Here is a 26,296-nt window from a genome sequence, read left to right on the forward strand (position 1 = left end):
ATATGGATAAAAGGGACAGTTAGTACAGTAATGTCTGGATAAAAGGGACAATTGCCACAGTAATACTTGGATAAATGGGACAATCAGGACAGTAATATATGCATAAAAGGAACAGTTGGTACAGTAAGTTCTGGATAAAAGGGACAGTCAGTACAAGGAGATGCAGGAAAATTTTTCTGAGCCCTTCAAAGTTTTCCCAGGCAGCGCCGGGTTGGTCAGCTAGTATATATGTGTGTGTGTATGTATGTACATTATATGTGTGTGTGTGTATATATATATATATATATATATATATATATATATATATATATATATATATATATATATATATATATATATATATATATATGAAGTGAGATATACCAATACCCGTAAGTGTTAAGCCATAAATATTGGGTAATAACCAGTTCATTATACCTTGGGAATAATTTCGTCTCCGGCAGAATTCGATGTGATGCCCGATTTACAAACAATAGACAGTGAGATTAACTGCCCTGGTGGTCAAAGTCACTCTATCGTTATTTATAAAACAGGTCATAATTCGAATCCTGGCTGGCGCAGAACCAGTTATCAATTACAATTCTTCTTGGGTGCAAGTTATTTACAAGGTATAATAAATTGGATTTTAAAAGATATTCGTGGCTTAATATTAATTTTGTGTATACAAATAAGTAGCACGTGTGTAAGTGACGAATATATATATATATATATATATATATATATATATATATATATATATATATATATATATATATATATACATATATATATATATACTTTTAGGGCATAGGTTTTCTCTTATAAAAATTTCGTTCAAAGCAATTGCTTTAGTGGCATCAGTGAGTTTCTTGCAGAATTTCGTAACGTTGCTTTTAAAAAAAAAATTCTGCATATATATATATATATATATATATATATATATATATATATATATATATATATATGTGTGTGTGTGTTATATAGATTCATATTTATATACATACATACATATATATATATATATATATATATATATATATATATATATATATATATATATATATACGTGTACATGGAAATGACCATATGAGAGTGTTTCACAGAAATAAATTTCTGACTCACATCGGGAGCGAATCCGGTGTTTCAAGTGTGGAGGAACTGCAGATGCTCTGGACTCGCAATTGAAAGAACGGGGTTCGCTCAGGATGCGAGTCAGGAGTTTATATATACAGTATAATTATATATATACATACATGCATACAAATACATACACATACATGTATATATATATATATATATATATATATATATATATATATATATATATATATATATATATGTATATTATATATGTATGTGTATATGTATATAGATACATATACATAAATATATTCACTTACTTTAGGAAAAAGTTAATGTTGACATCGTCAGTTTCTTTGAGCATTAGTAGACGGCAGCTAGGAAAGTGAACTTCTATGACATTCACAATAACTTCCTGAAGTTCATTCATGCTTTCTGAATGGTCCTGAGCTGCACACTTTTTCAAAATAGGTCCTATTCCTTTTCGCCCTTCCGTTGAAATGATGCCATGGAGGAATACGATGCACAGTTGCAGGACGGCGGAGGTCGTCGTGAAGGTAAGGCTTTTCATCCTGCAATGAGATGATGTATAGTATTCGTGTGTGTATGTGTGTATATATATATATATGTATGCATGTATGTATGTGTGTATATATATATATATATATATATATATATATATATATATATATATATATATATATATATATATATGTACATATATATATATATATATGTACATATATATATATATATATATATATATATATATATATATATGGAAAATGAAAACATGAGAAAGTGTTTCACAGAAATAATTTCTGGCTCACATCGGGAGCGAACCCCGTCTTTCAAGTGTGGAGGAATTGCTAGGGCGCTGGACTCTCGCTTGAAAGAACGGGGGTTCGCTCTGGATGTGAGTCTGAAATTTTATTTATATATATATATATATATATATATATATATATATATATATATATATATATATATATATATATATATCTGAAATGTAACAGGCCAATAAAAATCCTGTAAACACGACAAAACCATGTACTTTGATTGACAGCGCATCAATCTTGATCACTGGTGAACATGGGCAGTTTGTGAATGACAGGCTTATTTATATGGAATATGCAGGTGCAGAATAACGACTTTTGTGGTGTTAGAACTTGTATTTTAGCTCTCGCTCAAGATACGTGAATCTTGTTCCCACTCTTGTTGAGTCAGGTGGATATATCGGTGGAACAAATGTTCTGAAATGGGTCTTATTATTATCCCGTCTGTGGAATTCGATTCCCTGTGTCATCCTGACGGATTCATATTCTCAGTTTGACTGATGATGGCGGATCCCGGAATCTTCCTATTGTACAAGCAACTACTTTTGAAAAACAGTTTGGCTTCACGCGAATTTATAGTACGATCAGTAGCTTTCATATGTACGAAGACCCAATAGCTTCCTGGCCATTTATGCTCTATTAGTCTTTGTGAGACGGATCTACCAGTCTCACTGATGTAAATTTCTTTACAGTTATACCATACATTATCAAGAAAGCCATCAATAAAGCGGACAAAATATACTATAGAGGTCCCACAGATAACAAACAAGACTTTACGATAAAATAAAGTTCCCTTGTGTTGAGAGCAGCAAAAAAGTTACTGAACACCTCGAATCTGTCAATACAGTTATGTTGCACAATCCTGAATCCATCAGCAGTTCACTTTTTCATGAATATTTAAATAAAAAAAAGATGCAGGTGCTGGTGTATATAAAAACCCATGCACTAACTGTAATGAAATTTATGTTGGGGAGACCAGTAGATATATCTCACAAGGATCAATTGAGCGTAAATGATAAAGAAGATAGGTTCGGTGACTTCAGGAATTTTCTTACGTGTGAGAGATACTGGTCATACCATGAACTGGAGTGAGTCTGAGCTGTTTCTCAAAGGCAGCTGCTCCTGCAAAAGGAAGATAATGGAATCTACCATCATCAGTCAAACGGAGAACTTGAAAACCTCAGGACATCACAGGAAATCAGGTTCCACAGACGGGTTAAAAGTAAGACCCCATTCTCAAGCAAGTGTTCCAGCGGATATGCCCACCAGACTAGGGACAGCAAGGAGCAGGATCTGTGTTTCTTGAGTGGGAGCGAATGAGGACTCAAAACAATGTCAAGAGAAAAATGGTTCATTTTTGTTGTTGGTTTTTCACGTTCACCTACAGGCTTTTTATGTCTCATTGCGCCCCATTATCGCTCTTACAAGACACCAAAAGTCTTTTTTTGCTGGTCCCAGAGGTGGCATTAATTGCTGGTCACAGCACGGACTAGGTTCAACTGGTGATTGATTTTAATGCCTAAACAGCGTTGCTTATCTTTGACTGATCAAGAAATCAGCATGAAGCAAAGACGTTACTGCAGTGTGTAAACTTACATGGACACTGTTGGTTGGACAGAGTCCAGAGATCCATACCAATCGGCTTATTCTCTCAGATGATTTATTCCCTTTGACTCTGGATAAGGGCCTCTTCTGGCATAAGACTGGTTTAATCTAGACATCAGCTAGCCAGATCTGGACATAAAGCTGGCTTAATGTGAATAAAGGCCAATTTAATCTGGACATAAGGCCAGCTTAATCTGGACATAAGACCAGCTTACTATGAGACATAAGGCCAGTTTATTCTGGACATGAGACCAACTTAGCTGAGATATACGACTGCCTTAACCTTGACATAAAGGAAGCTTAATTTGGACATATGATCAGATTAGTTGAGACATAAAGTCCAGCTTAGTCTGGATAGGAGGCCTGCTTAACCTGACACAAGGCCAGCTTAGTCTGAACATAGGGGCCCTTTAAATCGGACAAAAGACTGGTTTAATCTGGACATAAGGCTGCCTTAAGCTGACTAAGGCCAGTGTAATTGTGTAATCGAGACAAAAGTCCGGCTTAGTCTGGACAGAATGTCAGCTTAATCTGACACAAGGCTAGCTTAATCTGGACATAAGGCCCATCTTGATCTGAACATAAGGCCTGTTTAACCTGGACATAAGGCCCATCTTAATATGGACATAAGGTCCATCTTGATCTGGACAGAAGGCCTGTTTAACCTGGACATAAAGCCCATCTTAATCTGGACATAAGGCCCATCTTGATCTGGACAGAAAGGTCTGTTTAACCTGGACATAAAGCCCATCTTAATCTGGGCAGAAGGCCGGCTTAATCTGGCCGACTTAGTGTGGACATAAAGCTGGTTTAATCTGGACATAAGGCCTGTTTAACCTGGATATAATACCAGCTTAATGTGGACACAAGGCCGGCTTAGCTTGGACAAAAGGCTGGTTTATATACATCATCCACTAACCAGGTTTGTAAGTTAAGAAAAAAAGAAATTAATATTTTAGAATGATCTGGATGAAAATGAAGACAGATAACCTTAAAATCGCCTCGCCTTACCCAACTTCACCTATCTCTGTGCTTATGAAAAGTCACTGATAAAAATATAGAAAAAACAAGAAACATAAAGACAGAAGAAAAATTAAATGTCTTCAGACATAGCTGAAATGTCAGAAGCGAAAGTGAATATGATATTAAAGAAAAAACACCCATAGTACACTGTGATTGAAAATTTAGAAAAATTCACAGAGGGTAAAAAAAAAAAGATAAAAAGAGAACTGACGACGAGAGAGAAATAAAGAATTATATACATAAAAAAATTACTTTGGAAAAATGTTCACTGCCTGTCCTGTTTTAATTTTTAAGTAAGGGGACAGAAACAGTTTTAAATCGTCGTTTTTCGGGCTCTTTTGATTTGGCTCTGTGCAGAGAGAGGAACTGAGAGAGAGGGAGAGAGATGATAGAATACTGTAATCTTATGTCGAAATGATGAGAGGAGAGGTCGTCTGAATACAGTATGATTTAAAGACTGATGTAAACAGAAGTAGCCATGGAGGTCGTCACTCTATCACTGAATTCACATGCCACTTAAGCGAGTGCTTTTGTCACCGTTTCACGTTTTACACTGGATAGAACGAACCCAGTTTGCAAAAAAAAACAAAGTATATATATAAATTAATTACTCAAGAGATACATGAATCAATAAAAGGACTAGAAAGAGTTATGAAGGTATTTCAGTATTAGATCTCGAGTTGAGAATGCATCGGTTTAAATCGAAGCAGTACTATTGGAATCTTGCGAATGATAAGAAAATCACCAAGATTTGCTCTTGAAATCTAAAAAAATATCTGGGGATCCTAAAATAGTAAGTATGTTTCATGCGGGATCTTCGTTGCAAAATCTATTCCTGATTTAAGATTGAATGAAAAGGAGGTCGGGATGATGAAAATGTAAGTGGGATTTCACATGTGAGGATTTTCTATCAGTTATTTGAGGAATGTCCTCAACCACGGATCATTGGCACCAAAAATTGAAAGACTCAATATCATCAATAATCAATATTTCAATGAAAATTATACCCAGTCAAAAACGTCAATAGCCATAACTAATAAAAAATACGGCATTTACACGAAGAAATTATTGTGGTTATGTTAGAAGTCGAGTATTGAGAACCTCAAGAGTTTTGACGTTGAAATGTTACCTCTCTTAATTGTTATCACCTTTTTAATATTTTTACTTTTATCCTCAATATTAATGCTGTCATTGTCATTATTATAATTACTACTTTTGCTACTACTTCAGCAAGTGTGTGGATATTTATTTCTTGTATCTAGCTTGTGTGTACTGTGCTGTCTCCACTTTGTATATCCCATGTATATGGCCCTGAGCTGAAATGAGTACTATTATTATTATTATTATTATTATTATTATTATTATTATTATTATTATTATTATTATTATTATTATTCGTATGGTTTTTAGGTAACATGACTTACAAGACCAAACAGACAGTCACTTTGTTTTTCTTACTGTCACTGTTATCAGTTTGGCCATTCCAGACCGGCAAGTTAAAACCAGCATATGTAAATGAGGAACTAATTAGGCAGCTTTCTACAGCAAGTAGGTGGGTGTTACTTGTATGTGAGAGTTATCACATAAAAATGATCTCATAAGTGACCACAAATCTTATATATATATATATATATATATATATATATATATATATATATATATATATATATATATATATATATATATATATATATATATATATATATATATATATATATACTATACATATATATTTATATATATATTCAAAGATATAATATATATATATATATATATATATATATATATATATATATATATATATATATATATATATATATATATATATGTCTCATAATTTTTTCCATTTTATTTTCTGTGGGAATTTTTGTTGGCAGTTGATTAATTTCACTAATCTTAAAGTCTGCCAAAATCTCAGACTGAGATAAGAAAATATTCTGGTAATAACCTGAAATGAGTATTAAAAACAGAATGCCCTTCTTTCTTATGTGTTCTGAGATTCAGCATACTTATGGACGTATACCTTGAATACATGCATGTGTACACGCATTAAGAACGTACGCAAATTGGAAGTTTAGCTGCAAAAGAAAGACATTTTAAAATTCATTAATTAATGCGTTCCTTAAGCTGAGGAAAGATACTCTGGTTTGGTACCAGTGGTAATGATGAAGTGTTTACCTAGTAAAAAAAAAATAAGTACTGTATGTCAAAGCTGTGAGGAATACCTGTTAAGGAAGCCTTGAATCACCTGGAGTACCGAATGATGTGGAGGAACTTGATGCAGCTCGAAGAATAAGGCAATGAAAAAGAAAACAAGAAAACCTCACTCAGCAGCAGGAGTGGATGTTGCAAAGGAGAATAAACTCGGCTTGAGGATCGAGTTATAAGTGCTCGAGGTGGTCTCTGAAGGCAATGGTCGTTCTTCGATGTCCGCCTGTGTGGTTAACCTACAGAACATTACTGTCATGCGCATTCCGCCTCTCTCTCTCTCTCTCTCTCTCTCTCTCTCTCTCTCTCTCTCTCTCTCTCTCTCTCTCTCCATCTTTGTATTTCCTATATGAAACCCCCTTTCAATTTATTTATCTTTTGAGTTTATTTAATTGGGTCACATGCAGCGTCAATAACCTAGGTTTTGTAACACCAGTTTTAGTAGTCATAAATCAATCAATCAATCTATCTGTCTTTCTGATGAAGAATTGGGTAGATTGCTCTGATCACTGCAAGTAATATATGCAAAAGCACAATCTAATGTAGCCTTTAGTTTAGTAATGTGCCTTACTTAACCATTTTTAGTTACATACACTCGCACATTTTTATCCCTCTTCTCCAGATAATAATTTTTGTAGTGAATCAATTACTCCGTTGGCTATCGGACCTCATTGTGACGCATTGCCGCTCGCACATGTCACCTACGTCTTGAAGTAAGTCTCAGCCCTCTTCTTTTACGTGGGTTGGATTCGGCAAGAAGATTAATCTTATATATACACACACACACACACACATATATATATATATATATATATATATATATATATATATATATATATATATATATATATATATATATATATATATATATATATATATATAATATATATATAAATAGTGGAATCTGCAAATACCAACAGACGCGTTACGGTAGTAAAAATCAAATTTTCACTATCATTCCATAGTTTTTGAAAAATATTGTATATATATATATATATATATATATATATATATATATATATATATATATATATATATATATATATATATATATATATACATATGTATGTATATACATAAATATGTATAAATATATATACAAATATATAATATACATATATAATGTATATTTTATATTTGTGTATATATATTTATACATATACAGTATATATATTATGTATACATATTTTATATATATATATATATATATATATATATATATATATATATGTAATATTCATTCGTAAATATTAAGCCATAACTGTCGTTTCATATCGAATGTACTCAACTTCGGTAATAGCACGCACAAAGGAAATTGCTATAGATACGTGCATTTGCGCACACAAAGGAAATTATAATTGATACACGCATTTGCCCGGCCTCAGATCCATTTGTCAATTCCCCTTGAAATAAGTTCTTCCCAAGGTATAGTAAATTTATTAAAATATATTTCTATGTTATATATATATGTGTGTGTGTGTTTTAAAGTAGCTGTACACTCTGCGGTACCCTGAAGTGAGTCTACGCTGTTTGAATTTTGAAAACGAACTCCGGTAACCCTTCCACCATTAGTCACAGTAGACACATTTTGTAATGGAAGTATCACATAACTGTGAGAAGCAGCCGCAGTAATCAATCCATTTTGGCATTCTTTAGTGTCGAAGCTTTGTTCTGATGTGATCGTAAACGCCTCATATAACCATATCACATCGGCAGATGATAATGGCGACGACTGACCAGTGGATATGAACGTGATTGATGTACTAAAGACAGTTATTGATGTGGCGAGGAGGACATTTGTTAGACTATTATTATTATTATTATTATTATTATTATTATTATTATTATTATTATTATTATTGCACTGATATTGCACGGGGAAGCTTTAGATATAGGCTAGATCAATTGTGAAATTGCTCTCCCTTGAAGGAGAGGAAGAATAATGTCAGATGTTGATAATTCATTGGGGTAAGAAAATTAAGTATATCTTAGTTTAACCAGACCACTGAGCTGATTAACAGTTCTCCTAGGGCTGGCCCGAAGGATTAGATTTATTTTACGTGGCTTAGAACCAATTGGTTACCTAGCAACGTGACCTACAGCTTATTGTGGAATCCGAACCACATTATAGCGAGAAATGAATTTCCGTCACCAGAAATAAATTCCTCTTATTCCTCATTGGTCGGTCGGAGATTTGAACTCGCGGCCAGCAGAGTGCTAGCTGAGAACGGAACCCACTCACCCAACGAGGAACTAATTCAGTGGGGTGGGTTTTAATATAGAAAGAGGGAAAGAATAATGAAAATGGAGTTCGATATTTTATGAATGATATGAGATTAGAGGCACAATTCATCCTGGCGGTACTCACTTGAATGTCACTGATACCGAGGGCATAAAAGCGATATATATATAGAAAAATAGTAGCAATTTCCTGCTTTTTTGCTCTATTGATTTGCTATATTTATGCATACCTGATCTGGATGAAAGCTGCCTGTGAATTGGGAGTTCTTTGTTTTCGTAAGACATTATTACGACTATGAATACAGTGACTCCATCGAACGGCAATGCTCATGGTGTGCGCTTAAGTTATGCGCTTTTCTTATTAAGATATTTCATCAGACTTTTCGCTTATTTTCCTTTTCTTAATAAACTACGATGCGGTTCCAGTCTCAAAACTAATCTTTAGTAAAAATGAAATGATTCGAGATCATTATTTTTACGGCGGAGTGACCGAGAAGGGCAAAATCCATCTGTTACATCTGCTATTATTATATATACTTTAAATGTTTAATTTTGCTACGAGGTAAACAGATGAAGACATTGAAAATCAGCAGGAGGGATTTTTTTATTTTTTCTTCTTCATTTTTCATATAGGTCTCTCTCATATCTCGACCTAAAATGTTCTTGTTTTCTTGCTTTATACAATTCTTGTGTTTACTATACTTAAATAAACAGTTACAGCTAAGCTCTTCAGGTTATGAACTATAATGCCTTGTAATATGAAACGGAATAATTTTTTTTTTATTTTGTTTTAGATCATTTTCAACCCATGTCAGCCAACTGCCCGAGCCCAGCATCTGAAATTAATAACATTAACGAGACATGAGATCATTAAACTACCATTATTCTGTAAGGGAATGCTTTATCTCACGAACTACAAAATATTGACGATTTCCCTTAGTTCGTCACCTTTTTCACGTTTTAACAATTCGGGATTAAAAAGAAAACGTTTTCCGTTAATTTATCGACTTTTGTATATGTATATATATATATATATATATATATATATATATATATATATATATATATATATATATATATATATATATATATATATATTATCAACCCAGGATTTAAAAAATAAAAAATAGAACGAAAGAACCAACCACCAGAAGCAGTTCAATAATAAAACGGAAGTGTTCAGAATCTCGCGCGGTTTTTCCATAAAGAAATGACGTTTCTGTCATATCAGGCGATAGTCACTGCCGTCGAACGTTCTTCAAAGACAGTTTGCAAACTGACGCTAACGAGGGTCTGAAATATAAAAACGCGTCATATCCTGAATTTCGTATTCCGTAGAGCAGAAATATTTCATCCGCTGAATGACAAGAACAAAAAGTTTGTAAATAGACTGAAGGTTTCTCTATCGTTGCTTTCTTTTCCCCTTCTGGACAAAGGACTCCAGAATCATCGTGTCAAGAGCGAAGAAGTTATTCGGCGTTTGATGTCGTGTTGTACTTTCGTTAATTTTTCTTCTTATTTATTTACCCCTTTATGTTATCTTTGCTGTTTTGTTATTCTTGCCTAAGTCGTCATTCCTGTTATCATTTGTGCTCTTTTGTTCTTTTTCTCTTAAGTCTTTTATTGACAGTTCCGAAAGTATAGAGAAAGAGAAGCGCATGAGAATTTCACACAAAGAACCGCCGCCGTCTTTTCACCTAAGGAAGTTTTCTAGTCGTTGCTGAAACCCGTCGGCCATTCGACAATGACTGACAACGTGCGAACGCGCAAGGGAGGGGGTTGGTGCATGGTCTAAGGCCCTGGGAAGGGGTGTGGGAGCTAGGTTGCCGTCAGTCACATCCCCGAAATCTTGAAATAGTTTGAATGACTGACAGGCCAGAAAATCGAGCAGAAGCGAAGACGGACCCGAATGAAAGATTAACAGAAGGGGCATTGGAGATGTCTCCGAACCGGCTTCATTTTTTTTCTTTTTTATTCCTATTTTCTTCTTGGTCCGAGAGGTCCTCTGTCGCGAAGACAACTTGGTCTGATTGAGAGACTGATTTATGGACGGGCGTTTGACGTCGCAACGTCTCGGGTCACGGAATGTCGAAGACGGTCATTCAGTGTGATCAGCGTAACCGGGAGAATATGAACAAAAAATTAATGCAACCACAGAAGAAATCTGCGAAAGAAGCAGAATAAACTGCTCTCTCTCACACGGACATACTGTATATGATATATATATATATATATATATATATATATATATATATATATATATATATATATAATATATATATATATATATATATATATATATATATATATATATATATATATATATATATATATATATATATATAATATATATATATATTAATAATATGTGTTGCAGTTATATTTTATATAAATATATTATATATATATATAAATGTGTGGTATATATATATATATATATATATATATATATATATTGTATATAAATCAAATTATATATATATATATATACAGAGAATTATATATATATATATATATATATATATATATTAAATTTCGAGTTAATTCTGTTTCAGTTCTTTTTAGAAAATGGATTGAAGCAGAAGAAAAGTATAGATTGAAAATCAAATTACTCATGACTTACAGAGAACTCTTGTATGCCATCATTCACTTCAGTTAAATTTTGTTTGTCAGTGCTTTAAAAATTGTTTTTACCTTTTCTTGGGGTGTGGGAAAAGTGATGTGTAAAAGAAAATGAGAGATCAGATCTGATCTGCTGTTACTTAAAGCGTGGAATATCATCTGTATACTTATACAAATCTATTAAGGTGAGAGACAGGGAGAGAGAGAGAGTAGGGACTGTTCTTACAACATGAGGAAAAATTGAAGCCTAGATATATTTCCTGTGACATCAAGGGAAATCCTGAATACTCTGGGGTTCTGGAGGCCCAGATACCGGTTTGTTATAATTCTGTCGCCAGCATCCTGTTAAAGCATAGTTAACTGACTGGCTGATTAATATATATACATAGTATAAAATATATATATATATATATATATATATATATATATATATATATATATATATATATATATATATATATAAATTTCTGACTACGTAGGATATAACTGCAGGTCTCTCAGGTGGAAAGCAAGGGCGTTACCCACCTGAGAGACCTATATATATGATATGACGTGAGTCAGAAATTTATTTCTGTTCCACACGTGATTGTGTGTTGATGATTTTATATATATATATATATATATATATATATATATATATATATATATATATATATATATATATATATATATATATATATATATATATATATATATATATATATATATATATATATATATATATATACTGTATATATATAATATATATAATATAATAGATATATATATATATATATATATATATATATATATATTGTTACGTGTGAGGGTCTTGATTTTGATCATGTATTATTCAATTTCTGTAATTTTTACGGCCCTGCAAACCAAGATTACATGATTTAACCTGCCACTTGAAGCCAAAAGTTAACCTCAAAGACAGACGTTAATTAGCCAAAGGTCGCCAGTGCTGGGTTATTAACCTTAACAAAGAATATTCGAGATGAATTTGATTTTAAACGAAAAAAGAGTTCTTCCAAACATTCGAAAATGAGGCATACAAAAGCATCGAGATTTAACCTGATTTTGCTCACCCTAAATCCTAGGTATTTTACTGGAATAACGGGTTGAAGCTAACAATATAATAATTAGGCTTAATCTAGACTTTGTAAACACATATACCCTAAGTGGTGGCTGAAGGAAGAAAACAAAGAAAAAATGTGAAATACAGAAAAGTACTAGTCAATCGTTTTCTTGAAGCTTCAACAAGAATCGGACTTACCGTGGAATGTCAAGTCCTTTCAGCGCTGAAAACGAGGACCTCAGGAGTCGTATTCTGGCAGTCTTCCCAATTCACTAATTAAGTTAGACAGGAGGAAAAGTAATAAAGAACAAAGAATATCGTTTGGCACGCACGCAGCTAATGTCTGCCGAAAGTGTCGACTGTGACCGGAAGGGTCACTGGCAGGCTAGTGCTCTGAAGGGGCCACCGAGATGTACTGGGTTTCCAGTCTCTCGGGGTAAAGGATCCGGTGCGGACCAGCAGCAGAAAACGAAGTGCTGATTAGGTTGACAAATTTGGTGGTGGGGACATGATGTGGACAGGCCGGAGATCCAGCATTGTAGTGGCTAGCAGCCCCACAGGATCTGCACGGCCTTTTGGATGGGCTCGGTGGCCTGCAGTAACTGTTGGAGGAGAGGGCTGAGCGGATGAATCGGGAGCGGAGTTCTGGCTGGTAGGGTTAGGCTGCTTATTAGTGCCGAGTTTGTATCGGCACTCAGCTTCAGCGTGGCCCCCTTCTTGCAATAGTTGCACAGGGTCTTGCTAGGCAGTCCATTCTTGGGCGAGTGGAGTTCGAGAGGTAGGCCGGAGGGATGATTCGCTTCTGAGAGGTGCTATGCGACTGATTGAAAGTTTCAATCACGAATCAGCCATGCGACAAGCTTCCATAAGTGTGGAGGGCTGTTTATCGTTAAGATATACTGCAATGGGGCCCTGGCACACATTGGAAAAGGTCTTCTAGCATGGTCCGATTGAAAAGATCCTCAAACGTCGTGCAGGCCAAGGAGTCGAACCAATTACATGGACTGGGTTTTGTGACATGCCCATTCCGTCCAAGACCAGCCGACTTCCTTGGCAAGACCTCGGAACCGTTGTCTCCATTTTTCTGGGGTTATCTCAAGGCCTTTGTAATGACTCTACGAACTTCTGCCATGTTGCCTCTGGCTCTTCTCCAGTGAACGGCGCTGCCTTGGCTTTTCCCTCCATATGCTTGGCTAGTATTAAGGCTCTCTCCGTCTCCGTGGTGCTGTAGTTATCGAAAGAGCCTCGATCTCCTCCAGCCATGCTTCTGGCTCGTCCTCAGTCCACTTGGGGACTAGGGAATTGATGCTCGAAATTGGAGCGTTTGATGCAGCAGGTGTAGGACTGGAGGCTTGATGGCTAGCCATAGCTTCGGCATTCTCCATTTTCGCTCTCTCAAGCTCGAGCTCCTTCTCCTTTAGGGCTAACTCAGTTTCCTTGCAGGCTAACTCATGCTGTCTCCTTCTTTCTTCTCTTTCCTCTTCATACTTCCTCTGCTCGGCTTCATCATACTTCTTCTCTGCTCTGAGTCTTTCTTCCTTCTCCAGCAGCTTGGCCAAGTCGTCCACTTGCATCTTAACCCAGGTGGTAAGTTCCGAGCCGGGTGAGACCTGCCGCCGTCCCCAGCCCCAGGAAAGTTTTATAATGCTCTGCTGCCATGGTTCTGGTGGGGAAGGGCGTCTAACCGGTCGACAGGCGTACCTCTGGGCAGCGAGGAAGTGTCTCTTCAATGACGTGGCACCCTTTCAAAAGGTGGCACTGTAGTTTGGGTGTGCCGTGTACAGGTCACACTGGTGGCACTCAGTATCCCAAGGCACTGGTGCAGGTTAGGTCTCAGAAGAACTTTCTCTTCTGTGTTCCCCTTTGTTTTTGTTTTATTTATTTTTCTGGATGCTTTTAGTGGCACTTATGGTGCCAATGTGTTCCTAGGGACCCTCTACTGGAGTCCAACTAGGCTATATGGGAGGAAAGGCACTCTACACCCCCTGCAGAGTGCAACAATCGAATGAGAGAGAAAGGGAAGGTAAGAGAGAGAGAGAGAGAGAGAGAGAGAGAGAGAGAGAGAGAGAGAAGTAAGCTATTCAAGTGATGACAGTGCTGCAAATTATTGGCACTGTGGAATAAAGTGAATTTGGTTTTTTTTTTTTTTTCTTTAAAGATCCTCGTGAGTGGCTGGTCCCAGTACCGGCCCCAGTGCTGGCCCCTTCTTTTTCCAGAGGGTGAAAACTACTGTTTGCTTCGGTCTGGATAGCAGGCCTCACTCGTGACCGACAGTTTATCACTGTATCGTAATTACTCTTAACTTGTCCTCATCTATTGTGGGACAGAGGTGTTTCTTTTAATTGGTTTATTGTATTCGAATTAATTAGCCTAGTGTCGGCCGTTCTTTCTTTGAAGAGGTCACGTACACTTAGGTTAGGAATGCTTACTTGAATGACGAGAGAGAGAGAGAGAGAGAGAGAGAGAGAGAGAGAGAGAGAGAGAGAGAGGTTTTCAATCAGCTAATTTCTTGCTGCTTGAGAACATGTAAACAAAGATCTTATACATGCACAATGGCATGGATCTTAATAAATGATATAGATGCGTCGTCTTGGCTTCCTTAGGGATTACTTTATTATCTTAATTTTCCTGGGAGCCGACGTCACACAAAAGTTTATCATAAAATTTTAAATTCTCTTTATATGATTTTTATAGTAGGTATTCGTATAGGAACTTGTTATTACTCCTAACTAAGGCCTATCTTTCCTGCCTAAATTATCTTTTTTTTTTTTCTAGCTAAGATATTAGGAGGTGGGTCTAACTTACTGAAAAGCAAGAAAAAATATATGACCCCAAGAGGGCTGGGGCAGTCTGGTCACGACAGAGGATGACAATAACAAGGTCTTTGAGATGGCGGCCAAGGTCCCGTTAGGCCTAAATTTCAAAACAACCTCTGGGGGCGAAGGAACACAAAATGGCCGTTCTCTCACAAACAGTTCGAACAATTTCAAAACAACCCGCGAAAGTGGCGGAGGAATCCAAGATGGCGGGTATTTCCTTTTAACCAAATTCAAAAACAACCCATAACAAAGGCAGGTATCCAGATTTTACTTTAAATATACCACTCATGCATAGCGTTTTACGTTACGGATGGAAAACTAAATTACCAAACAACTTTGTCTTTTGTTATCGTGATTCTCCCCGGACATTAAACAAAAGAATGAAAAGAGAAATGCTAGCCTGCCCGTAAATTTACGTTGTTGAACGGTACCTTTATTGTAAAATTACTATTTCAGTTCGTTTGCTACTTCACTGATACGGTTTTGAATGATTCCGCTATATGCAAACAATGACGATCGGAATTGCCGACGCGATTTCTACATTACTTTGTGTATATGAACTGGGCTCCGCGATTTCTCGGCCTTTGAATTCGTTACTTGAACGACTTGACTCACGATCCGAACACGGTAAAATGCCCTTGTCTTAAACGACCCAAATTGTGATTCGCTCTGCTCTCAGAGGCACCCTTTCCTATACGCTAATTCTCACTACACTCGTCATTATAACTATTCTCTTTATTGCTTATTATTATGCCTCGTTCCTGGTTTGGAAGAATGAAATGGAGTTCGATATCTGACTTTATTTTTTTTTTTTTTGGAATTAATGTAATTTAATTTCCTTTTCTCCAGATTCTTTCTCTAAAATGTACTTTAGATCCTGGCAAGGTCGCCAATGTTACGTGTGAGGGTCTTGGTTGATCATGTATTATTCAATTTACGTAATTTTTACGGCCCTGCAAACCAAGATTACACGTAACCTGCCACTTGAAGCCAAAAGTTAACCTCAAAGACAGACGTTAATTAGCCAAAGGTCGCCAGTTAAGGGTTATTAACCTTAACAAAGAATATTTGAGATGAATTTGATTTTAAACGCAACGGTTCTTCCAAACATTCGGACGCGAGGCATACAAAAGCATCGAGATTTAACCTGATTTTGCTTACCCTAAATCCTAGGTATTTTACTGGAATAATGATGGTTGAAGCTAACAATATAATAATTAGGCTTAATCTAGACTTTGTAAACACATATACCCTAAGTGGTGGCTGAAGGAAGAAAACAAAGAAAAAATGTGAAATACAGAAAAGTACTAGTCAATCCAACCATGCTTCAACAAGAATCGGACTTACCGTGAATGTCGAGATTGGAGCTGGTGCAAACGAGGGACCTCAGAGTCGTATTCTGGCAGTCTTCCCAATTCACTAATTAAGTTAGACGTAGGAGGAAAAGTAATAAAGAACAAAGAATATCGTTCGGACGCACGCATACTCTTCCAGCGTCACCCTGGTTCAGATTTAATTCTGCAGTTTGGAGTCGCTGGAATCTCTCTGACCCGACCTCGCCATCTGTTCCGCCAGGTGAGGGCTTATACGCGGTGAGGCAATCCGACCTTGACAAAGGCATCGTCGAATGCATAGAATAAAGCTTAAGGGCCACCATAACTAGGGGTCATTGAGCGTAAACCCTCTCTGAGGCTTAGGGTCCCTAATGCCCTAGCATATTTTGTTTACAAACTTTCCAGCCTATGGGTGCGCCATTTGTCTACTGCGGTGATTGTTATTTTTAAATTGCCTACCCTAGGTACCGGGCAGAGATGTTCTCTGTCGAGGTCAATCGGACTAATATTCCTACACCTAAATACATCATGAACAGCAGTAATATTTATAAATATATATATATTTATATATATATATATATATATATATATATATATATATATATATATATATATATATATATATATATATATATATATAATACATATATATATATATATATATATATATATATATATATATATATATGTATATGTATATGTATACACACACACATAGGCTATATACATTAGGAAAAAAATTGAAGCCTAGATATATTTCCTGTGACATCAAGGGAAATCCTGAATACTCTGGGGTTCTGGAGGCCCAGATATGGTTTGTTATAATCCTGTCACCAGCATCCTGTTAAAGCTTAGTTAACTGACTGGTTGATTAATATATATATATATATATATATATATATATATATATATATATATATATATATATATATATATATATATTTATATATATATATATATATATATATATATATATATATATATATATATATATATATATATATATATATATACACATACACATGGCATGGTTCTGAGGCCCAGATATTGGGTTTTTATTATTCCGTCATCAGCGTCCTCTTAAATAATAATGAATTAATTTGCCGATTACATATATATATATATATATATATATATATATATATATATATATATGTGTGTGTGTGTGTGTGTGTGTGTGTGTGTGTGTGTAAGATTGATAGACATATCTATAGTAGATGTATTTATATACATAATTATACTGTACATTTATATATGACAGTCAACTGTAGTGGGTCGTCGCTAGTTTAGAAATGGGCAGGGAGTGCGTAACTTTTCTGCAAAATATGAACTCAAGCCAGAGTTGTGAACAGGATGATTTCAAAATGCAGCTTGGACAAAAGGTCTATCTATATCGCAGGATACGATAAGCATGATAAGCACCTGCTGAGTTTGTGTTTGACGTGGCATGAACTGCGCATAAGACAATTAGAAAAAAAAATCCTTCTTAGCGGAAAAAGAGAATCCGGTTACGTTACACTGAGAAAATGACGGACAAATGAAAACTTAGAAACTGGTTCATACTCTCTTTTTCCTCACTCCCGTAGGGGGTCATTCCCGTAGGGGTTAGTGCCGTCAGTGCACCTCATGCGGTGCACTGTAGGCATTACTTAAGGTTCTTTGCAGCGTCCCCTCGGCCCTAGCTGCAACCCCTTTCGTTCCTTTTACTGTACCTCTGTTGATATTCTCTTTCGTCCATCTTACTTTAAACCCTCTCCTAACAACTGTTTCATAGTGCAACTGCAAGGTTTTCCTCCTGTTAACATCTTTCAAACCTTTTACTGTCAATATCCCTTTCAGCGCTGAATGACCTCATAGGTCCCAGCGCTGAATGACCATACTCCATTCCATTCCATTCTCTTGTCTCTTAACAGATTAAATGTTAAGAATTCGTGCTACTTTTGTTTGAGTCACTGTATTTTAAATTGCTGAAACCTGGTTTTTGAAGTCGACTGTTGTTCTTTTTTTAAATAACTCTGGTTTTGAAAAATCCAATGGAATTTAGAGCTGACTGAATGTCGAATGTTGGATATAGAAACACGGTAACTGAATTTGCTTCAAGAAGTTGAATGTAAAATTTAAAGATAACTGGGCTTGGGTTAAAATGTTGAAATTTTTAATATATATATATATATAATATATATATATATATATATATATATATATATATATATATATATATATATATATATATTATATATATGTATATATATGTATATATATATATATATATATATATATATATATATATATATATATATATATATATATATATATATATATATCTTTTCTTTTTAAATTAATTTTATTCCCATTTTATATATATATATATATATATATATATATATATATATATATATAAATATAATATATTGTTACGTGTGGGGCTTGGCTGATGAGTTTATTAAGTAATTAATGTAATTTATGGGGCCCTGCGTCGCCAATGGCACATGTAACCTGTCAATTAAAGCTAAAGTTAACCTCAAAGACAGACAATTACTTAATTGAATAAGGTTGCCAGTCAGGGAACAATGTATGGGGTAACAGATTACTCTGCAACAAATGGATTACATCAAACCAGTTTACTTCCCAATTAGTCCCAACAAAGAATGTGCGGTGATAGCGAGGAAATTACATGAACAATTGGTCAGCGTCTGACACAGTCAATCTTCCCTGCTCCTGTAAGAAAATATAACACAATGGATGTCTATACTGGTGGATATAGCACGCAGTTTCGTATTATTGAAGGCTAATTCTCTTCCGAACAATGGGATCGAGACACAAGGCTGCCTGAAATTTACTTACTTAACTTTCCCGAATTCCTACTTACTGCACGGGAATAGCTTACACAGTGTCACTAGGCAGTGTTAATTATTCTTACCCTAGACTTCATGAAAGAAATATGGTTATACCAGGTTCTCGTAGCTAGTGGTGAAGTGAGGAAACAATGGAAAGGTTGAAATACAGGGGAAGAAATATTAGCAAACAGCAGATACTTGTCAATTTTCTGACTTAACGTTTACATGGTTTGTTTGCGCACTGCAACTGACGATACGGATTCTTGAAAACACACGGTAATGTTGTTCACTGATAAAGACGGGGGAGGAAAAAAAAGGACACAGTTTTGCCCGAGCACGATGTGTGCTCTCAGTCCGGACGTTAAATTCTCTCTGTTCTCATCAGGTCGAGGTCAGGGCAGCTGTAGCATTGAGTTGTTTGTCGCATTAGTATGCCTATATGCCTCCGGCAGTCTGAAAATTTGACAAAACATCACCGAATGCATAGGACAGCATAAGGAAGCTCAAGACCACCTTCACTAGAGGTTACTTGGTAACCTCTAGGCCCCTAATGCTAAACTATCCCTGCTAAAGATGTTATTTTTTTTTTAAACACACAGCCTACCTCTGAATGTTTAGCTTCCTTGAGCGTCAACAGAGACGCCTTCCTGTCTTTGTTGGAATGATATTCTTACTGAATAATGCAGAGAGGGTGAACAGCAGAATATTCATAAAAGCTTCCCCCCTTAAGAAGGCCTTCACTCCCTTTTGGGCGTGAAGGTCTGTACTAAGCAAGCTGTTCGCCTCTATTACGTTACTCTTCTCGCCTGAGCAGATTTGTCCCATGCAGCCTAACTAGCTACGGATCTACTAACTCTAGATAGGATATGAGCTTTGATCACTTACATTACAGAATCCTAAGTGCACTGTTATTACGTGCTACCTCCTATAATCGTGATGTTTTAGACCTAGCCAAATGGCACATTCTATGGTATTCCCTAGCCTAACCTACCTAACACAACCGTAGCACCAACGTAAGGGACAATGAACTAGCTAAATTACAGGGTTTTCTGCAATACAATTGGTAATTACTGGTTAATACATGAGGTTTGCCTCATATGATAAATCCTTGCCTCAATGAGGTCTTAGGCCTTGCGTGTCATGAGTGTAGTGGCTCTGTTCACCATAGTTTAGATTGTTTGATTTTAGTTACACTGTACTTACGTGATTACTGCGGCTCGATGAATAAGGTCACTATTCCGAAGTACACAATCGGGTCTAGGCTACTGTATGGGAAAGAGACCACACTGGCTACCTCCTCTGGGCAAGGGGCCAGGATCACTCTAAGATGGTAGGGCACTGTGCTGAGAGGGCACTAGTGCCAGGATGAGCTCATGTCTCTGCAACTACTGGGCTCTCTTCCGCCCCTTCCTCTTCTTCTTCGGGTTCCTCCAAGGCCTAGTGTCAGACCTAGGAGGTAATGAGGGCACCGACTCTGGGGAAAGGCCAGAAGGGCTAGCGGTCGTGAAGTCAGGGGTAACTTCAGAAGCTACAGGAGGGCTCCCTACTCCGACTGCTGCGACAACCAGCGCGAGAGCGATCTCGACCTCTGAGTCTGAGAAGGCCAGTTCCTGGTCTCCCAGGGGTTCATCCTCTGGGGATGGATTTGGTGAAGAAGTGTCGGATGCAGGAAACTCTCCAGTTGCTATGATTAGTGCCGTGGGGAATCCTGAATCTCCCCGAGGAGGATCCGCCTCATGATTTGGACCAGGCACAGGGTCCTCTTTAATTGGTGGCTCAATGTCCGAGCCGGACGGAGCGTGGCACTGCTCAGTGCTCACAAGTAGCACTGGCAGCAGTTGAGGGTCAGGCATGTCTGACAAGGGGTCGGGAGGTACAATACCTTGCGGATGGCTTGAATTTGGCTGCAGCAGGGATTCCTGCCCCAGCTGGAGATCAGAGCCTCTCACAGAGTCTTGCTCAGGAGCATCCGCTGGGCGTTGCTTACTTGGGCAGCCCTTCCAATTTGTGGAGTGGCCTGTCTGCTGGCACGTCCTACAGTGGTACTGCTCCTCCTGAACGTCTCTTCAGGGAGGGGGAGGACCTCTTTGTTGGCTGCCCCTTTGCGAATGGAGAGGGCTAGGCCAAGAACGGTTTAGTGTGTGCCCCATCCGCTGACCACTTTGGCGGGTGGAAGGTGGGTTTTTGTCTTGATTGGGTTCTCCTACAGTCTGAGCCTCCGTGGAGGAGGTAGTGTGGCTGCAAAGTGGCGTTGGAGAAGGGCTTCCCCATAGAAGGTCCCGATCCAACAGGAAGTCCACTCTAGGCCGAATTCCACCCACCACGCCAAGGTGGTGGGGTAGCGTGCCCCAAAGTTTCGTGACCTGGAGCTTGACCGTGGGAACGGTAATGCTGTGGCCCTCTATCCACTTCATCTCCCACCGGATTTTCTCGTCAACCGTGGCACCGGCTGGCACTTGGTCCCTGGAGATCAGGCTAACATCTGCCACAGTGTCTATCACCACCGGAAGGGTTACGGGCAGGCTAGAGCCTTTAAGGGGGCCCACCGAGATGAACTGGGTCTCCAGTCTCTTGGGGTAAAGGATCTTTTGTAGCCGAGCCGCAGAGAATGAGTTGCTAATGAGGTTGACAAACTTGGTGGTGGGGACATGATGTGGACAGGCCGGATGTCCAGCGTTGTAGTGGCTAGCAGCACCACAGGATTTGCACTGGCCTCTTGTAGGGGCTCGGTGGCCTGCGGTGATGGTTGGTGGAGAGGGTTGCATGGATGCAGAGGGAGAGGAGTTCTGGCTGGTAGTAGGAGACTGCTTGTTAGTGGCGAGCTTGTATCAGCACTTAGCTTCAGTGTGCCCCACCCTCTTACAGTAGGTGGTAGGAGGCTTGCTCGGCAGTCCATTCTTCTGGCGGGTCAAGCCTGACAGGTACCCGGGTGGCACTTTGCGCTGTTGAGATGTGCTGTGGGGCTGGCTGAAGGTTTCCTATGAATCAGCCATGCAGCAGGCTTCCATAAGGGTGGTGGGCTGCTTATAATTTAGATATAGAGCAAGGGGCCAAGGCACACATTGGTAAAGGTCCTCCAGCATGGTCCAATTGAAAAGGTCCTCAAATGTTGTGCAAGACAAGGAGTCGAACCAGCGGGTACCAGACTGGGTCTTGTGACAGGCCCATTCAGTCCACGACCAGCCAACTTCCTTCACAAGACCTTGGAACTGCTGTCTCCATTTCTCCGGGGTTATTCCTTAGGCCTTCGTGATGATTCTATGCACTTCAACCATGTCGCCTCTCTGGCTCTTCTCCAGTGAGCTAAGGGCTGCCTTAGCTTTTCCCTCCATGTGCTTGGCTAGAACTAAGGCCCTCTCTGTATCGGTGGTGCTGCAGTTATCGAAAAGTGCCTCTATTTCCTCCAACCATGCTTCTGGCTCATCCTCAGTCCACTTGGGGACAAGAGAATTAATGCTCGAGATTGGAGCATTTGGTGCAGCAGGTGTGGGGTTGGAAGCTTGATGTCTAGCCATAGCTTCGGCATTTTCCTTTTTTGCCCTCTCCAGCTCAAGCGCCTTGAAGGCTAACTTATGTTGTCTTCTCCTTTCTTCTCTTTCGTCTTCCAGCTGCCTCTCTTCAGCCTCATACCTCCTCCGTTCTTCTTCATACCTCCTCCGTTCTTCATACCTCCTCTGCTTGGCTTCTTAATTCTGCAGTTTGAGTCTTTCTTCCTTCTCTTGCTTGGCCAAGTCATCCATCTGTTCCCTGACCCACTTGGTGAGGTCCAATCCGGTGAGACCTGCCGCTATCCCCAGCTCCATGGAAGCTTTACAATTCTCTGCTGCCATGGTTCTGGTGGGGAAGGGCGCCTATCCGGGTTGACTGGATGTACTTGGGCAGCAAGGAAGTGTCCCTCAGATTTAGGGTGACTCTTCAATGATGTGGCACCTTTTCAATAAGGTGGCACTGTGGTTGGGTGTGCCATGTAAAGGTCACACTGGTGGCACTCAGTATCCTTAGGTACTGGTGTAACTCAGGTACCAAAAGGACATGTCTTCTGTGTTCCTTTTGTCTGGTTTTGTGTTTCTTCTTTGCTTGGTGGCACCATGATGCCAGTGCGTTCCTAGGAACCCTTTACTTGAGTCCACTAGTTTGTATTTAAGGAAAATGCACTCTACCCCAGCAGTGTAACAAATCAGTGAGAGAGAAAGGGAAGGTAACAGAGAGAAAGAGAGAGATGTAAGCTATTCGGTAGATGACAGTGCTTCAGATTAGTGGCACTGTGGAAGGAAAATTGAACTGTGGTTACTTTTGAGGCCCTCGTGAGTGTCTGGTCCCAGTACCCGCTGTGCTACTACCCCCTTCTCATGCAGAGGGGGAAAGGCTACTTTCTGCGTAAGTCTGGGTAAAAGACCTCACTTGTGACCGACAGTTTCTAACTGAAATTAATCGTAACTTGTCCTCATCTATTTGTGGGACAGAGGTGTTCCTGGTTATTTGGTTTAGTTAAATTAATTATCCTGGTGTCGGCCCGAACTTTCTATGAAGAGGGGCACATACACTCAGTTAGGTTGAATGCTTACTTGAATATGAGAGAGAGAGAGAGAGAGAGAGAGAGAGAGAGAGAGAGATTCAGCTAGCAAATTTGTGCTGCTTGAGGAAATTTAAGTAAAATTTTTATAACTGCACACTGGCATGCTTCTGATTGGGAGATACATTGTCATGGACTCTTTTTTTTTTTTTTTAGGGGATTGTTTTAATAATCATAACTTCCCCGGTGGCCGAGTCGGACATCTTACTCTGAGGAGTTACGATTAAGATTATAAGTTCTTTTTCTTTATATGATTTATGCCATGGATTTGTATAGGAACTTGTTATATAGGCTATTTCCTAACTAAGACCTATCATTCCCTGACTAAATTATATCTTGTTTGTATCTATTGTATGGAACCCTATCCTATTTTCTATCTATTGCAGTCTATGTCTGGCTAAGGTTTTGTGAGGTTGGGGTTACTCTGCACAATGAAGTAGTTCCCAGAAGTGGCAATGAGGCAGAGGCTACAAGTGACTGTGGCGCTACAAACCAATCACACAACCAATAACAACAAAGGTTTTAAGATGGCAGACATGGGGGCAGTCGGTCAACCAGGGCTCCAAAATGTCGGACGAATCCCGCTAGCACACAGCAAACTCAAAACAAAAAGCGGCTGGAAGCAGTCCCAGCGGATGAATACACGACGTCTCGAGGCGCGTTTGTTTACAATTGAACCACACAAAGCACTCGAATTCCTCTCACAAAACGAACGAAGCAAATGCAGGAATGCAGATTTAAACTAAAATACACCAACAATGCAAAGGATTTTATGTTATGGAGATGGGAAACGAAATTACTATGAGCTACACTTTTTCTTTTTCTTTCTCGCACGGAATTAATTGCCGTCCGCTTCCATCATGCTTATGTAGTGGCCGCTAGCAAGACGACAAGGAAATGAATTCGTGACGTGCTGACGGGACTGAATTTACTTTACTTAAAATGCAAATTATTATGAAATTAATTAACTGTTGCCGTTCGCGTGCTATATTAATGACACAGGATTTTGATATGCTTCCTGCTATCTGAACATTTATTAACTCCGTTACACTCGATCGTACCTATTCGTACTGGCGAACGTGGTTACTGGTTTTGAAATTCAATGAACTCCGCAAATTTTGTCCTCCCTACCTGCGAGAGACACGTTAGGCACACTTTCTCCTTTCTTTGTCATGCACTAGTTAACTTGTTCAAAAATCAATACCATGCATTAATCCTTGGCCGGGGAAAATAGCAAAATATTAACGATGACTCGATAACTCGGCCCACGACCTTCACTGGAAGGTAGAACCCACAGTATCTGAACACAGCAAAGTGTTTCTTTTATAATTTTGTAAATTGTTAATTATAAATGCTCTCAATGCATGCTTTCCTACCTACACTAATTCCTTAATTATAAACTGGTATTCTTATTATTATTAAACTGGTATTCTTATTATTATTTTGCCTTGTCCTGTCTCCTTGTTTGGAAGAATAGCATGAAATTAAATATCTGACTTTTCTTTTTGGAATTAATGTGTAATTAATTTTGACTCCAGATTCTTTTCTCTAAATTAATTAGATCTTAGGCTAGATTGCCAATGTTACGTGTGGGGCTTGGCTGATGAGTTTTTTAAGTAGTTAATGTAATTATATGGCCCTGCGTTGCCAATGGCACATGTAACCTGTCAATTAAAGCTAAAGTTAACCTCAAAGACGGACCATTACTTAATTGAATAAGGTCGCCAGTCAGGGAACAATGTATGGGATAACGGATTACTCTGCAACAAATGGATTACATCAAACCCCTTTACTTCCCAATTAGTCCCGACAAAGAAAGAATGTGGTGATAGCGAGGAAATTGCATGAACAATTGGTCAGTATCTGACACAGTCAATCTTCCCTGCTCCCGTAAGAAAATATAACACACCGGATGTCTATACTGGTAGATATAGCACGCAGTTTCACATTACTGAAGGCTAATTCTCTTCCGAACAATGGGATCGAGACACAAGGCTGCCTGAAATTTACTTACTTCACTTTCCCTAATTCCTACTTAATGCATGGGAATAGCTTACACAGTGTCACTAGGCAATATTA

At 38.0% G+C, this 26,296-nt stretch overlaps 1 protein-coding gene across 1 annotated transcript in view; it reads right to left on the minus strand.

Moving 5' to 3' along the window:
- The window catches only part of LOC136825308 (glutamate receptor-like), a 104,175-nt gene that overhangs the window by 18,982 nt on the left and 58,897 nt on the right, over positions 1-26,296 (minus strand). The window contains exon 2 of the mRNA XM_067081443.1: positions 1,380-1,631. Within this exon, the coding sequence (XP_066937544.1) occupies positions 1,380-1,630 (251 nt within the window). The 5' untranslated portion in view covers position 1,631. The remainder of the gene's footprint in view (positions 1-1,379; positions 1,632-26,296) is intronic.

The sequence above is a fragment of the Macrobrachium rosenbergii genome, chromosome 37, assembly GCF_040412425.1.
Source record: "Macrobrachium rosenbergii isolate ZJJX-2024 chromosome 37, ASM4041242v1, whole genome shotgun sequence".
NCBI classification, from domain to species: domain Eukaryota; kingdom Metazoa; phylum Arthropoda; class Malacostraca; order Decapoda; family Palaemonidae; genus Macrobrachium; species Macrobrachium rosenbergii.